Raw genomic sequence first — 18,053 nt, 5'->3', positions numbered from 1 at the left:
TCTCAAAAATAAATAAACGTTAAAATAAATAAATAAATAAATAAACAGTAAAAAAAATTAGATGGGATAAAATGGGTCAAGCTGACACACACATTTTCCCTTAGTTATAAACATCAATTGTGAAGACAACCAAATGTCACTTTAGTTCCAATGTGGGGTTACATGTTTGCCCTATCAATAAATTCAAAATTTGCTCTTTAACCACATTGAAATGACATTGCACAGAGTAATAAAAAATATACAATATGAAAATAAAATTTTATTGGGAAGAGGAAATACTACATACAATTAAGTATAGGGTTGATGAAATATATTACATTAACAACCTTTCCTTAAGGAACAAATACAGACTTAGTAAAGGAAGATGTGGGAAGCTTAGAACAGGTTTCCATATACAATTTCCAAGCAGTTTTAAGTAACAAGATCTCAATTTGCATAAATTATACAGATCACTGAGGGAAAAGTGTATTGGTTTGTGGATATTTCTGATCCTTGGTTCAGGTGCCTTGTAGATCTCTTCTACCATGATTCCAACTCTGGTGGTCCTGATCCTGTTCTAAATAGGTTCTCTCGATCCACAGTGGCCACTTACCATGAGGACACATCACAAGAAGGATTTTTATTGCTCACTGTGAATTAAAAAAATTCCATGTGCTCTTCCATGAACTCCATGGTTTTAGAGACAGCTGTTTGAACCAAACCTGGAAGAGTTTTTCCATTTGGGGTAGTGCTTAAGTCACATGTACACACGTGAAAAGAGTTTGAAAATGGCATCAGAATATGTGCACATCTTTATTGATACAGTTTTAAGTCTCGTGTAAGCTAATAGAATCTGTGCAATTCTGGAGACTATTAAATAAAAATAAATATCTAATAAGAATCTGCACGTGGTATGGAAACCATCCGCACCTGAACAGTATTCATTTTGCTTATTTCTATCCCCCAAACAGAAAACATCCAACAAGAACAATTTTATCTATGTTTATTTAATTATAACAAAAGTAGAACAATGCATACCAAATGGAAAAATAAATCCAAAAAAGATGATGAAAAATGTTTAGGAACAGAAAGACTAATTTAGCTGAAGGACTTAACCCAGTGCCATGAAAACATATTTGCAACTTATAATTGGTTATTCACATAAATTAAATTTAGCAATTGAGTCCAAATTCACTACTAAAAGTTATCAAAATACTTTCAAAATGTTACATAAAAACTGACAATATCCATAAATGTTACATAAACACCAAACAAAAAATCATATAAGAAAAATAAATAAATGTATGTTGAGATAAAATACAAATCACACTTATCATGCCAGCTATACACTCCCTATCCCTTCAAATATAATTGTGAGGATTCAGTATTTTTCACATTCCAAGATAAAGTAATGATAATATATATTGATGCAAATTTCAGCCACAAAAATAAACTACTTTATATCTTAAATATTCCTACGATGAAACATCAGGACTCCAGTTTCACTAATCAAATCTTTATGAAGGCATATATCACGTTCGATTTTGACCCCTCATATCATGGCTGAAAACCCTCAGCAAAGCTTTCTAGGCTTTTTTTCTCACACCAACTGACCCAGAGTATATTTTAAGAAATGTTTATTTTCTGTGCATATTTGTTTTAAAATTATAAATTCCTGAGCACTTTTTCTTCATCCTCCTCATCACTGTCAGTGACATTGACTTGCTGGATGCTAGAGGGAGTTGACGTTGGGGCTGTGAAGACATTCTCCAAGGCTCCAATGTCCAGCTGAGGCATAGGATTTAAGTATTCTTCCCCACTGTGGCTATGACTGTTATAGTAAGAGGTCCCATCCACGCTCTCACAACTCCGAGAATCTTCGCTGTGTGTACGTTCATCTGGGTAGTCTCTAAAAGGATAGTCTCTATTTAAAGCTGAAAACATAGCCTCGTGTTTTTGGTACCTGTCTTCATAATAACCAAGGCATTCTGGCATTGAACTTGGAAAATTTCCATAGCCAAAGGGAGGCCGACTATAAGGGCACGTGCTGCAGCAGAAAGACAAAAAAGGAATTAGATCATACCTTGCCCACGTGTTTCCTTGCACACAGACTAATTGAGCACACTTAACTGCTCCTCTTTGGGGCCTGGAAAGTTCCCAAGATAACTCCTCAACCACTTCATGTATCCATCTGTTCTTTTACTACTACCAAGTCCCAACAGAAACTAAATGGCAAAGTAAGTTTGTGACTCACTAGAACTATTATCTATTATCAGCCTCAGGCTTCTTACCTTTGACAGCCTTGATAAAGAAAAATTGCTTATCTGGGCTTTTCTCTCATGATGCCTACTACCATGTAAGGTTTTGGAAATGCAGACATGTGTTATACTGTGCTAAAAATTGATACTTGGTAAGCAGTGCAACAATTGTTCTTATTAGTATTTGAAACAAATCTTATGGGGGGGGGTGATGTATAATTGTGTTGCAATCAAGAACTACTCATCAACTACATTTTTCACAAAACTAGAACAAGTAATCCTAAAATTTGTATGGAACGATGAAAGACCCTGAATAGCTAAAGCAATCTTGGGCGGGGTGGTGGGGGGAAGCTGGAGATATCACCATTCCATATTTCAAGATATTCAAAGCTATAGCAATCAAAACATACGGCACTGGCACAAAAATAGACACATAGATCAACAGAACTGAACAGAACTCAAAAATAGAACTCAAAAATAAATCTATGATTACATGATCAATTAATTTATGACAAAAGAGGCAAGAATATACAATGGGGAAAATCCTGTCTTCAATATGGTGCTGGGAAAACTGAATAGCTACATGTAAAAAGAATGAAACTGGGCCACCTTTGAATACGATACACAAAAATGAACCCAAAATGGATTAAAGACCTTACTGTGAGACCATAAAAATCCTAGAAAAGAGCACAGGCAGTAATTTCACTGACATTGCTCATAACAGTTTTCTAGATATGTCTCCTAAGCCAAGGGAAACAAAAGCAAAAATAAACTACTGGGACTACCTCAGAGCGTTTACATAGCAAAGGAAACTATCAACAAAACAAAAAGGTAACCTTACTGAATGGGAGAAGATATTTACAAACAGTATACCTGATAAGGGGTTAATATCCAAAACATATAAAGAATTTATATAACTTGACATCAAAAAACAATCTGATTAAAAAATGGGCAGAGGACCTGAATAGACATCTTTCTAATTTTTTTTTAATGTTTTTATTTATTTTTGAAGGAGAGAGACAGAGCATGAGCAGGGGAGGAGCAGAGAGAGAGGAAAACACAGAATCAGAAGCAGGCTCCAGGCTCTAAGCTGTCAGCACAGAGCCCGATGTGGGGTTCAAACCCACAAACTGTGAGATCACGATCTGAGCCAAAGCCGTACGCTCAACCGACTGAGCCACCTAGGCGCCCCTGAATGGACATCTTTCTAAAGAAGATATACAGATGGCCAACAGACATATGAAACGATGCTCAACATCACTCGTCATCAAGCAAATACAAATCAAAACCATGATGGAATATCATCTTACACTTGATAGAAGGGCTAAAGTCAAAAGACAAAAAAATAACAAGTGTTGGTGAGGATTTGGAGAAAAAGGGACCTCAATGCTGTTGGTAAATTGGTACCAGTCACTATGGAAAACAATATGGAGGTTCCTCAAAAAGTTAAAAATAGAATTACCATATGATCCAATAATTCCACTATGGGGTATTTACCCAAAGAAAATGAAGACATCAATTCAAAAAGATATATACACCCTTATGTTTATTGCAGTTTTATTTACAATAGCTAAGAAATGGAAGCAACCTAAGTGTCCATTAGTAGATGAATGGATGAAACAGATGTGTTATATATACACACAATGGAGTATTATACAGCCATAAAAAGTATGGGATACTGGGACATTTGGGTGGCTCAGTCAGTTAAACATCCAACACTTGATTTCGGCTCAGGTCATGATCTCATGGTTCGTGGGATTGAGCCCCACATCCAGCTCTGTGCTTGGGATTCTCTCTCTCTCTCTCTCTCTCTCTCTCTCTGCCCCTTCCCCCTTCTTTCTCTCAAAATAAATAAACTTAAAAAAAAAAAAGTGAGATCTTGTCATTTGCAACAACATAAATGGACCTAGAGGGTATCATGCTAAGTGAAATAAGTCAGATTGAGAAGGACAAATACCATATGATTTCACTTCTAAGTGGAATAAAAAAACAAACAAACAATGAACAAAAAGCAGAATCAGACCGTAAGCATAATAAGCAGAATACAACAGTATTACAGTATTAGAGCAGTAAGCAGAATACAGAGAACAAACTGATGGTTGCCAGAGGAGAGAGGGGTGGGATGTTGGGCAAAACGAGTGAAGGGGAGTGGGAGATACAGGCTTCCAGTTAACAAGTGAATAAGTCACAGGAACAAAAGGCACAGTATAAGGAATACAGTTAATAATATTGTAAGAACAATGTACGGGGACAGATGGTAGCTACACTTGTGATGAACATAGCACAATGTATACACTTATCAAATCACTATGCTGTACATCTGAAATGAATATAACATTGTGTGTCAACTATACAAAAAAAAAGTTCCTGGGCAGGGTGGGGAGGGGTGGGGCTGCACCACTGGAACAGAGGATGATAACTTAACTTTAATTGACAATAATTAAATTGAAAACACTCACTATCAGATTTAGAATGGATATTAAACTGTGGTTTTAAAGATCATTTCCAAATAAATTTTTTGCAACATGAACAATTGAAAAGATTATTTTTACTGTTTTACAAACTGCCTTTTTAAGGCAAATCTAAAAATTCTGCTATTCAAACCCAATTTTTTTAGGTACTGTAAAGCCATAGAACAGGAATCATAGGAAGGGATATACAAAAGTCCAAGCAAGAGTTCCCTGGGCTCATGGACTCCATCTAGTGACAGATAACATAAACATAAAAACCATACTCATGAGCAAAACCCATGACAAGTTGGGGGTTTCATTTCATGCTCCCACTTTTTTTTTAAAAAAAGGTCAACTTTGTTTCCTTCTATTAAAAAATAGAAGTATAATCAACATACTAGACATCATCTCAAACTCTGAAAATATGGGGTATCTTCAGCAGATTGATATCTCACCCCCAAATCTCCAAGTGCTACAAACCTTGTCCATGTTAACTATCATAAGTATGAGGCTAAGTTTCCAAAATGTTTCAGATTTCCTTTCCTATTGCCACATCTTCATTCAAGCATTTTTAATATAATACATACGTCCTGAACGTGTTATACTTCTAGCTAGTATGATTTTGCTCCTGTAGCCCTTTCACCTGAGTGTCCCCCCATTCACTGAATTACACAGACACTTCCTCTTTCACAAAACCTTCACATCAGGTGGAAACAATCACCCACTATTTTTTTTCAGGACTCAACGTAGGCAAGATATTATGCAAGTCTTGGTGGATAATTTAATTTAAGAATGATCTAGGGGCACCTGGGTAGCTCAGTTAAGCATCTGGCCCTTGATTTTGGCTCAAGTCATGAACTCACGGTTCATCTCTTTCCCTCTCACTCTGCCCCTCCCCTGCTCACATGCATGTGCTCACTCTTTCTCTTGCTCTCTCTCTTTCTCTCAAATAAATAAACATTAAAAATAAATACAAAATAAAAATGATCTAGAATCTAGGTATATAGTAGACATGTGCTCAAGTCTGTAAGGCAAACTGCAAACACCAGATGGCTATACCAGTGTGGTAAAAACACATTAGACCCACAAAATAGATCAGTTAAGACAGGAGTAATCCTAGAAGTTTGCATGGATGAAAATGAATAACTTTGGAAGCACTGAGGTATAGTGGGAAAAGCATCAATTAGAATTTTCAGAATGATAATATTAGTCAACATTTAATAAGCAATTACTATGTTTTCTAGGCATCTGCTAAGGTTTATGTGTTATCTCAATTACTCATTAGAATAACTATATGAGACAGATACTCTATCTCCACTTAACAGATGAGGGAAAAGATAACCTGGAAGAGACTGAGTAAAGTGCTCAAAGTCAGTAATTAGTAAGTAGTGAAACAGAATCAGGCAAGCTAACTCTAGAACTTGTTCTCCTAACTACCATGCCACAGTACATGGGTACTAGTTCTAGCTGTGCCACTTATAAACCTGGTAACGTTAAAGAAACCTACATTTTTCTGAGCATTGGGTTCCTTATATAAAAGAGATAATATTACCTGTTCTGCCAACTTAAAAGGTCTGTCATGAGGAACTTGCCAGAGGATGTCTATATGAGTACTTTAGAAACTAGAAACACTTATAACGTGTTACTACTTAGTCTTAAAAAAAGTTATTTGTAGCAATGTATTCATAAATATACACACATATGTTTTGCTTTTATTTTCAAAAAGAAAGAATGCAAAGGTAGAGCAAAATCTAATTGAAGTAGTGGTATGTAGGGGCGTCTGGGTGCCTCAGTCGGTTAAGCACCTGACTTCGGTTCTGGTCATGATCTCACTGTTCATGGGTTCAAGCCCCATGTCAGGCTCTGTGCTGACAGCTTGGAGCCTGGAGCCTGCTTCAGATTCTGTCTCCTTGTCTCTATGCCCCTCCCCCACTTGCGCTCTCTCTCTCTCTCTCTCTCTCTCTTTCTCAAAAATAAACAAACATTAAAAAATAAAAGAAATGGTGGCATGTAGGAGGCAAGATGGAAGGGGGGAAGAGACAGGCAGAGAAGCCAGGCTTCTCAGAATGTACTTTGTATTATGATTTTGGCTTTGAAACCATGTAACAACTTTGCATAATTTTAAAACAATTTACTATTTTAAAAAGTAATGCCCTAAAAATTAAAAGCAAACGAAAACAAATGAACCCAAGCTCCTATCAAGTTGCAGTTTCCTTAACTACACAGAGAAAAATTATTTCAAGATAATGTAAATCTGATGTCTTTATTGTGTCTTCCTGGTAAGATACACCCTAAAGAGAAAAGAATGACAAATACTAAACTACATTTGGTAATTTTATTGTTTGTGATACTGCTGCTTTGAAACTCTTGCTATAATTGTTTTGAAGCTATTCTCTCTCTCTCCCCCCGCCCCCCACAAACATATTAGGAAAAAAAACATATTTTGTAGGACAAAGCAAATATATTATTATCACTAGAAAACAAGATTTCTCCTAGGGAGAAAAGATGTTAGCACATAAAATCAAAGAACTTCATTTGAAACTACAATATTTAATTTATTTTATAAATATCAGTATATACTCATGAATTACTTCTCATACAAAAAATACATATTATTCTCATACGTATTCTCATATTTTCCACTGAAAAGCCCTAGACACTTTGTTAATTCAGAAGTGATAAGCATCCTTATTGCCCAAATTGTGATTTCAGTAAAAGAAACTTGGATTTCTGGATAAAATGGCTGATTCCAGGTCTGGGAAGTACAAAACGTACAAGAAAAACTTAGGGCATACTTTGCCAGAGAACAAAAAAGGTATCAAAGATTAAGGACACAGAACCCAACTTATAGCCAACTGGACAAATAAAAGAATAATTTGAGCATCAGAAGATATAATAATGATTGCAATGTATCAAAAATACCAAATATATAAAAATATACTTGTTCATGACTGTATTCCTAAAACAAAACAAGTCTCAGTAATATCAGGCGAGGGTGTGGGGAGTGGGGGGGAGGGGGAATCAAGAATTTATCCTGCTCTTCCTGTATTTCAGAGTAACCAAGTAGTTGATGGCAAGTTTTTCTTCAAAAAAGCATTCTAGTTAATGAAGAAATGCTGATGGAGAAAATCACCATTTTACAATCCCATTGGTCTAGGCAACAATCACCATAGCTACTAAAATCATTACAATGGTAATTCTCAACCTTAGCTGACCGTTACAATCACCTGGAAAAACTTTTTTATTTAATGTTTAATATTTATGAGAGAGATGGGGTGAGGGGGGTGGAGGGAGGGGCAGAGAGAAGGGAGGACAGAGGATTCGAAGCAGTGACAGCAGAGAGCCCAATGTGGGGCTCTCTGAACCCTGTGAGATCATGACCTGAACTGAAGTCGGATACTTAACCAACTGAGCCATCCAGGCACCCCAACCTAGAGAAACTTTTAAAGAATACTGCTGCTCAGGTTCCACCCTGCCAAAGATTCTAATTTGTTTAGTCTAAACTCTTCAAGTGATGCTACTGTACAGCCAAGAATTGAGAAGTACTATTAAAGTGATAATACCTGAACCCACAGATCATTCTTAACATCACTATTAGAGAAAAACAGACTTTGTGTGCTTCTTGATGTGATACAATACAAAGTACACAGCACCCAGGAGGTATCATTGTCAAAGAGAGAGAGAGAGAGAGAAATAGGGAAAAGAAAAGTAAAGGGGGAAAAAAGTAAAAGAAAAAAATTTGAACCTGAATTTAATCAAGTTGCAAGATCTATCATTTTACAGAAAAAAAAAATAGGTGAAAGGGAAACATATAAACAATATCCAAAGATGTAATAAGCAAAATGTAAGATGAGTATAATTTCCTGTTTCTTCAATAAATACATGGAATTAAAAAAATAAAAGAGGTTAGAGCACGATTTTAGCAAAGAAGAGGCTTAAGAAACATAATCACGTCCAATGTGTACGTCTTGCTTGGATCCTGTTTTATGCAAACTAATTGTGAATGGAGGAAAATTCAACAGGTCAGTTGTTGGATGATAATAAGGAAATATTAATGCTTCAGGTATAAAAATGGTTCAACATTTTTTTCAAGTCCTTAGCTAATAAATATACATACTGATGTATATGCAGATGAAATTATATGACATCTGTGATTTACTTTAACATACTTAAAGCACTTCCCACTAAAAAGTAGAAGAAATAAATAAACTAACAAGAGCTAAACTGTTGATAATTGTTGAGTGATGGGTACATGGAGATTCATTATGCTATTCTGCTTTACATATAAAAATTTCTGTAACTAGACGGTAACTAAGACAAAAATATAATGCTATTCATTGCTTCTTTCACTCATTCATATGCATGTAAGATTTCCCCATGTGTTTCAGGGCTTGATAGTTCATTTCTTTTTAACACTGAATAATATTCCACTGTTTATGTATATCACAGTTTATCTAGTCACCTACTGAAGGACATCTTGATTGTTTCTGTTTTGGCAATTATGAATAAAATGGCTATAAACATCTGTGTGCAGGTTTTTGTGTGAACACAAGTTTTCAATATTTTTGGTAAATACCAAGGAGTATGATTGCTGGATCATATGGTAAGAGTTTTTGTAGTTTTATAAGGAATTGCCAAACTGTCTTCCAAAATAATTATACATTATGCATTCCCACTAGCAATGAATTAAAATGTCCTTTGCTCTACATCCTCTGCAGTATTTGGAGTTGTCTGTATTTTGGATTTGGTAAGTTCAGATAGGTTTATAGTGGTTTCTCATTTAAATTTGTAAGTCCCTATTATTCAGTAATCAAAAAGAATGAAATCTTGCCATTTGCAACAACATGGATGGAACTAGAGTGTATTATGCTAAGTGAAATAAGCCAATCAGAGAAAGACAAATATCATATGATTTCACTCATATGTGGAATTTAAGAAACAAATCAGATGAACATAGGGGAAGGGAAGGAAAAATAAGAAAAACAGAGAGGGAAACAAACCATAAGAGACTCTTAAATACAGAGAATAAACTGAGGGTTGCTGGTGGGGTGCTGGGTGGGGAGATGGGCTAAATGGGAAAGAGTCATTAAGGAGAAGACTTGTTGGGACAAGCACTGGGTGTTATATGTAAGTGATGAACCACTAAATTCTATTCCTGAAATCAATTTTACAATATATGTTGACTAATTTGGATTTAAATAAAAATTTAAAAAGAAAGAAAAAAGGAGGAAGAACCAAAACTTTCAAATAAAACATAATGGAGCTGGGAAGAGCCAAGATGGCAGAACAGCATGGAAGTTTTTTTTTCTTGCACCTCACATCCATGAAATACAGCCAGATCAACACTAAACCATCCTGCACACCTAGAAAATTGATTTGAGGATTAACACAATAATCTTCACAACCTGAACCACAGAACTCATCAGAAAGAGAAAAAAAAAATTTATTTTCAATTTTTATTAAAAATATTTTTCTTTAATTTTTTCCTACTATATTTTTTACTATTTTGTAAATTTTTCAAATTCTATTTTACTTCCATCATTTCATTTTATTATATTCCATTGTATTCACTTTTTCAAATTTTCAAATGTTTTTCTTTTTTTCTTTTTCATCTTTTTTCCCCCCTTTTTCTCTTTTTTCTCTAATCTATGAAGCTCCTTTCAACAACCAGAACAAAATATACCTAGGATCTAGCATAATTTCTTTGATTTTGTGTATGTGTGTGTTTTAATTTTTTAATTTTAATTTTTTTACCTTATTAATTCCTTTTCTTCCTTCAAAATGATGAAATGAAGGAATTCACCCCAAAAGAAAAAAGACATGACAGCCAGGGACCTAATCAACACAGATAGGAGCAAGATGTCTGAACCAGAATTTAGAATCACGATAATAAAAATACTAGCTGGGGTTAGAAAATAGATTAGAATCCCTTCCTGCAGTGATAAAAGAAGTAAAAGCCAGTCAGGATGAAATAAAAAATGCTGTAACTGAGCTGCAATCTCGAATGGAGGCCATGGCAGCAAGGATGGATGAGGCAGAGCAGTGAATCAGTGATATAGAGGACAAACTTATGGAGAATAATGAAGCAGACAAAAAGAGGAAGACTAAGGCAAAAGAGAATGATTTAAGAATTAGAGAAATCAGTGCCTTATTAAAAAGGAACAACATGAGAATCATAGGGGTCCCAGAAGATGAAGACAGAGAAAAAGAGGTAGAAGGGTTATGTGAGCAAATCATACTGGAAAACTTTCCTAACCTGGGGAAAGACACAGACATCAAAATCCAGGAAGCACAGAGGACTCCCATTAGATTCAACAAAAACTGACCATCAACAAGGCATATCATAGTCAAATCCACAAAATACTCAGGCAAAGAAAGAATCATGAAACCAGTAAGGGAAAAACAGTCCTTAACTTACAAGAGAAGACAGATCAGGCTTGCAACAGACCTATCCACAGAAACTTGGCAGGTCAGAAGGGAGTGGCAGGATACATTCAATGTGCTGAATTGGAAAAATATGCAGCCAGTAATTCTTTATCCAGCAAGGCTGTCATTCAAAATAGAAAAAGAGATTAAAAGTTTCCCAGACAAAATGAAAATTAAAGGAGTTGGTGACCACTAAACCAGACCTGCAAGAAACTTCAAGGGGGACTCTCTGGGGAGAGAAAAGACGGAGGAAAAAAAAAAAGACTAAAAGCAACAAAGACTAGAAAGGGCCAGAGAACACCACCAGAAACTCCAACTCTACAAGCAACATAATGGCAATAAATTCATATCTTTCAGGGGCGCCTGGGTGGCTCAGTTGGTTGAGCATCCGACTTTGGCTCAGGTCATGATCTCGTGGTCTGTGAGTTCGAGCCCGGTGTCAGGCTCTGTGCTGACAGCTCAGAGCCTGGAGCCTGCTTTGGATTCTATGCCTCCCTCTCTCTCTGCCCCTCCCTCACTCAGGCTCTGTCTCTCTATCTGTCAAAAATAAATAATTAAAAAAAAAATTAAACAAAAAATTCATATCTTTCAGTACTCACTCTAAACGTCAATGGACTAAATGCTCCAATCAAAAGACACAGGGTAACAGAATAGATAAGAAAACAAAATCCATCTATATGCTGTTTACAAGAGGCCCACTTTAGACCTAAAGACACCTTCAGACTGAAAGTAAGGGGATGGAGAACCATCTATCATGCTAATGGTTGACAAAAGAAAGCTGGAGTAGCCTACTTGTATCAGACAATCTAGACTTCAAAATAAAGACTGTAATAAGAGATGAAGAAGGGCATTATATCATAATTAAGGGGTATATCTACCAAGAAGACCTAACAATTGTAAACATTTATGCTCCAAATGTGAAAGAACCCAAATATATAAATCAATTAACCACAAACATAAAGAAACTCATTGATAATAATACCATAATAGTAGGGGACTTCAACACCCCACTTACAACAATGGACAGATCATCTAAACAGAAAATCAAGAAGGAAACAATGGCTTTGAATGAGACACTGGACCAGATGGACTTAACAGATATATTCAGAACATTTCATCCTAAAGCAGCAGAATATACATTCTTCTCCAGTGCACATGGAACGTTCTCCAGAATAGATCACATACTGGGACACAAATCAGCCCTCAACAAGTACAAAAAGATCGAGATCATACCGTGCATATTTTCAGACCACAACGCTGTGAAACTCGAAATCAACCACAAGAAAAAATTTGGAAAGATAACAAATACTTGCAGACTAAAGAACATCCTACTTAAGAATGAATGGGTTAACCAAGCAGTTAAAGAGGAAATTAAAAAGTATATGGAAGCCAATGAAAATGATAACACCACAGCCCAAAACCTCTGGGACACAGCCAGGGCAGTCATAAGAGGGAAGTATATAGCAAACCAATCTTTTCCATAGGAGGAAGAAAGGTCTCAGATACACAAGCTAACCTTACACCTTAAACAGTTGGAAAAAGAACAGCAAATAAAACCAAAACCAGCAGAAGACAGGAAATAATAATGATGAGAGCAGAAATCAATGCTATCAAAAACAAAACAGAACAGAACAAAACAAAACAAAACAAACAAAAAAACAGTAGAACAGATCAATGAAACCATAAGCTGGTTCTTTGAAAGAATTAACAAAATTGATAAACCACTAACCAGTTGGATCAAAAAGAAAAAGGAAAGGACCCAAATAAATAAAATAAGAATGAAAGAGGAGAGATCACAACCAATACAGGAGAAACAAGAACAATATTAAGAGAATATTATGAGCAATTATATGCCAATAAAATAGGCAATCTGGAATAAATGAACAAATTCCTACAAACATATAAACTACCAAAACTGAACATGAAGAAATAGAAAATTTGAACAGACCTGTAACCAGCAAAGAAGTCGAATTAGTAATCAATAATCTCCCAAAAAACAAGACTGCAGAGCTAGATGGCTTTCCAGGGGAATTCTACCAAACATTTAAGGAAGAGTTAACACCTATTCTCTTGAAGCTGTTCCAAAAAATAGAAATGGAAGGAAAACTTCCAAACTCCTTCTATGAAGCCAGCATAGAAGACCAAAACCAAAGACCCCACTAAAAAGGAGAACTATAGACCAATTTCCCTGATGAATATGGATGCAAAAATCCTCAAGTTATTAGCCAACTGGATCCAACAATACATTAAAAAAATTATTCACCACGACCAAGTGGGATTTATACCTGGGATGCAGGGCTGGTTAAATATCCGCAAAATAATCAATGTGATTTGTCACATCATAAGAGAAAGGACAAGAACCACATGATCCTCTCAATAGATGCAGAGAAAGCATTTGACAAAATACAGCATCCTTTCTTGATAAAAACCCTCCAGAAAGTAGGGACAGAGGATCATACCTTGAGATCATAAAAGCCATGTATGAAAGACCCAACGCTAATACCATCCGCAATGGGGAAAAACTGAGAGCTTTCCCCCTAAGGTCAGGAACAAGACAGGGATGTACACTCTCGCCACTGTTATTCAACATAGTATTGGAAGTCTTAGCCTCCACAATCAGACAACACAAAGAAATAAAAGGAATCCAAACTGGCCAGGAGGAGGTCAAACTTTCACTCTTCGCAGATAACATGATACTATAGATAGAAAACCCAAAAGATTCCACCAAAAAACTGCTAGAACTGATCCATGAATTCAGCAAAGTTGCAGGATATAAAATCAATGCACAGAAATTGGTTGCATTCCTATACACCAATAATGAAGCAACAGAAAGAGAAATCAAGGAATAGATCCCATTTACAATTGTAACAAAAACCATAAAATACCTAGGAATAAATTTAACCAAAGAGGTGAAAAATCTATACACTGGACACTATAGAAAGCTTATGAAAGAAATTGAAGAAGACACAAAGAAATGGAAAAATATTCCATGCTTCTGGATAGGAAGAACAAATATTGTTAAAATGTCAATACTACCCAAAGCAATATACATATTCAATGCAATCCCTAACAAAATAACACTAGCATTCTTCACAGAGCTAGAACAAACAATCCTAAAATTTATATGGAACCAGAAAAGACCCCGAATAGCCAAAGCAATCTTGAAAAAGAAAACCAAAGCAGGAGGCATCACAATCCTGGACTTCAAGCTGTACTACAACGCTGTAATCATCAAGACACCATGGTACTGGCACAGAAACAGACACTCAGATCAATGGAACAGAATAGAGAACCCAGAAATGGACCCACAAATGTATGGCCAACTAATCTTTGACAAAGCAGGAAAGAATATCCAATGGAATAAAGACAGTCTCTTCAGCAAGTGGTGCTGGGAAAACTGGACAGCAACATGCAGAAAAATGAACCTGGACCACTTTCTTACACCATACATAAAAATAAACCCAAAATGGATGAAAGACCTAAATATAAGAAAGGAAGCCATCAAAAGCCTTGAGGAGAAAGCAGGCAAAAACAACTTATTACTCAACACATCTCTAGAGGCAAGGGAAACAAAAGCAAAAATGAACTATTAGGACCTCATCAAAATAAAAAGCTTCTGCACAGTGACGGAAATAATCAGCAAAACTAAAAGGCAACTGACAGAATGGGAGAAGATATTTCCAAATAACATATCAGATAAAGGGTTAGTATCCAAAATCTATAAAGAATTTATCAAACTCAACACCCAAAACACAAATAATCCAGTGAAGAAATGGGCAAAAAACATGAATAGACACTTCTCCAAAGAAGACATCCAGATGGCCAACCGACACATGAAAAAAAATGCTCAACATCATTCATCATCAGGGGAATACAAATCAAAACCACAATGAGATACCACCTCATACCTATCATAACGGCTAACATTAACAACTCAGGCAACAACAGATGTTGGCGAGAATGCGGAGAAAGAGGATTTCTTTTGCACTGCTGGTGGGAATGCAAACTGGTACAGCCACTCTGGAAAACAGTATGGAGGTTCCTCAAAAAATTAAAAATAGAACTACCCTATGACTCAGCAATTGCACTACTAGGTATTTATCCAAGGGATACAGGTATGCTGTTTCAAAGGGACACAGTGTTTATAGCAGCACTATCAATAATAGCCAAAGTATGGAAAGAGCCCAAATGTCCATCGATGGATGAATGGATAAGGAAGATGTAGTGTGTATATATATATATACACACTGTGTATATGTGTGTGTGTGTATATATATATATATATATGTATATACAATGGAGTATTACTCAGCAATCTAGAAGAATGAAATCTTGCCATTTGCAACTATGTGGATGGAACTAGAGGGTATCATGCTAAGCGAAATTAGTGAATCAGAGAAAGACAAATATCATATGACTTCACTCATATGAGGTCTTTAAGATACAAAACAGATGAACATAAGGGAAGGGAAGCAAAATAATATAAAATAATATAAAATAATATATAATATAATTTATTTATAATATATAATATATATAATATATATATTATATATATATAATATAATTTATATATAATATAAAATATAAAAAATAATATAAAAACAGGGAGGGAGACAAAACATAAGAGACTCTTAAATATGGAAAACAAACAGAGGGTTACTGGAGGGGTTGTGGGGGGGGGGCGATGGGCTAAAGGGGTAAGGGGCATTAAGGAATCTACTCCTGAAATCATTGTTGCACTATATGCTAACTTGGATATAATTTTTTTTAAGTAATTAAATAAAAAAATCATAATGGGGCTGATCTTAAAAAATGAATAAATAGATAAAAATAAATTTCTAATTCCCTAAAGATACATAATGTGAAGCATCTTTTCATGTGCTTAACTGCCATCTATATATGTTCTTTGGTGAGGCGTCTGTTCACAGGTCTTTTGTCCATTTTTAATCAGGTTATTTACTTATTGTTGAGTTTTAAGAATTCAATATTTTGTATATTTTGTACACCAGTCCTGTATCAGATACATCTTTTGCAAATATTTTCTCCCAGACAGTGACATGTCTTTTCATTTTCTTGATACCACATTGTTTGATACAGTAGCTTTGTAGTAAGTTTGAAGTCACTCCTCTAACTTTGTTCTCCTTTCTCAAGATTGTTTTAAAACTATTCTGGGTCACTTACAATTCCATATAAATTTTAGGATCAGCTTTTCCATTTCTTCAAAAAAAGGCCATTGGGATTTTGACAGGGATTGTATTGATTCTATAAATCACTTTGGGAAGTACTGTCATCTTAACAATATTAAGTCTTCCAATGCATGTACATAAATACCTTTGGATTTATTTAGATATTTAATTTCATTCAATAATGATTTGTAGTTTTCAGTTGATAGTCTTGCACATCCGTGGTTAGATTTATTCCTAGGTATTCACTTTTTGATGCTATTGTAAGTGGAACTGTTTTCTTAATTTCCTTTTTGGATTGCTCATTAGTGTACAGAAAATTCAGGTGATTTTTGTATATTGATATTCTATCCTGCAACTTTGCTGAATTATTCACTGGCTCCAACAAATTTTTGTGGATTCTTTGGGATATTCTAAATACAGGATTTTCCATTTATAGGATGATGTGTAAAAAGAAGTAATTTTATTTCTTTTATTTTGGATGTCTTCCCCCCCCCCCCCACACACACACACACTTAATTTCTCTGGCTAGAACTTCTAGTACAATGTTGAACAATAATTGTGAAAGCAGATATCCTTTTCTGGTTCCAAATCTTAGGAGGAAAGCTGTTGGTCCTTCATCAGTGATGATAATATTAACTGTAGGTTTTGAACAAAAATGCCCTTTATCACACTGAGGAAGTTCTATTCCTAGTTTTCCCATTAAGTTTTGAAATCAGGAATTGTTGGATTTTATCAAATGCTTTTTCTACATTATTTGAGATGATAGGGTGATTTTGTGCCTTTATTGTATTTGTGAGGTGTATTACACTGATTGATTTTCAGATGTTGAACCATACTTACATTCCTGGGGTAAATCCCACTTGGTCTTGATATGTAATCCTTTTCATATGCTGCTGGATTCTGTTTGCTAGTATTTTACTGAACATATTTTACATCTATATGCTTAAGATATATTGGTCTGTAATTTTCCTTCTCATGACATCTTTGTCTGGCTTTGGTAGCAGAGTGATACTGGCCCTAGAAGTGTTCCCTCATATTTTTTTAGAAGAGTTTGAGGATTGGTGTTAATTCCTCTTTAAACATTTGGTAGAATTCACCAATGAAATTATCTAGCCTAGGGCTTTTCTTTGCTGGGAAGTTTTTGATTACTGATTCAATCTCTTAATATAGGTCTGTTCAGATTTGCTATTTCTTCTTGAGTCAGTTTTGATAATTCATGTATTTGTCCATTTTATCTAGGTTATCTGACAGGTAGAAATACAATTATTCAGTGTATTCTCGTATAGTCATTTTTATTTCTGCAAAGTTGGTAGCAATGTACTGAATTTCACATCTGATTTTAGTAATTTATGTCTTATCTCTTTTTTTCTTAGTCAGTCTAAAGTTTCAGCAATTTTATTGATCTTTTCAAAAAGCTAACTTTTATTGATTTTGCTTTTCTCTACTTCATTAAGGTCTCTTTTGTTTTTCTATTCTTTATTTACCTCTAATCTTTATTATTTATTTCCTTTTGTGAGCTTAGGTTTTGTTTCCTCTTCTTTTTCTGGATCCTTAAGGTTTAAAGTTATGCTGTTTGCTTGAAAGCTTACTTTTTAAATGTAGGTCATTGAAGCTATAATTTCTGTCAGTACTGCTTTCACGAAGTTTTGAGATGCTGTGTTTTCATTTTCACTCATCTCAAATATTTTATAATTTCCCTTGTGATGTCTTATTTGACCCATTGGTTGTGTAAGAGTTAAATTTCCATATAT

At 35.1% G+C, this 18,053-nt stretch overlaps 1 protein-coding gene across 2 annotated transcripts in view; it reads right to left on the bottom strand.

Moving 5' to 3' along the window:
• Window positions 1-499: 499 nt before the first annotated feature.
• The window catches only part of SOX30 (SRY-box transcription factor 30), a 37,155-nt gene continuing 19,601 nt past the window's right edge, over window positions 500-18,053 (bottom strand). The window contains exon 5 of one of the 2 annotated variants that reach the window (XM_027077869.2): window positions 500-2,026. In XM_027077869.2, the coding sequence (XP_026933670.1) occupies window positions 1,645-2,026 (382 nt within the window). In that variant the 3' untranslated portion in view covers window positions 500-1,644. The remainder of the gene's footprint in view (window positions 2,027-18,053) is intronic. The other variant, XM_027077875.2, reaches the window with a different exon arrangement.

Source organism: Acinonyx jubatus, chromosome A1 (genome assembly GCF_027475565.1).
Source record: "Acinonyx jubatus isolate Ajub_Pintada_27869175 chromosome A1, VMU_Ajub_asm_v1.0, whole genome shotgun sequence".
Taxonomy (NCBI): domain Eukaryota; kingdom Metazoa; phylum Chordata; class Mammalia; order Carnivora; family Felidae; genus Acinonyx; species Acinonyx jubatus.
Note: the sequence above shows the minus strand (reverse complement) of the source record. Positions and strands in the feature narration are given on the sequence as shown.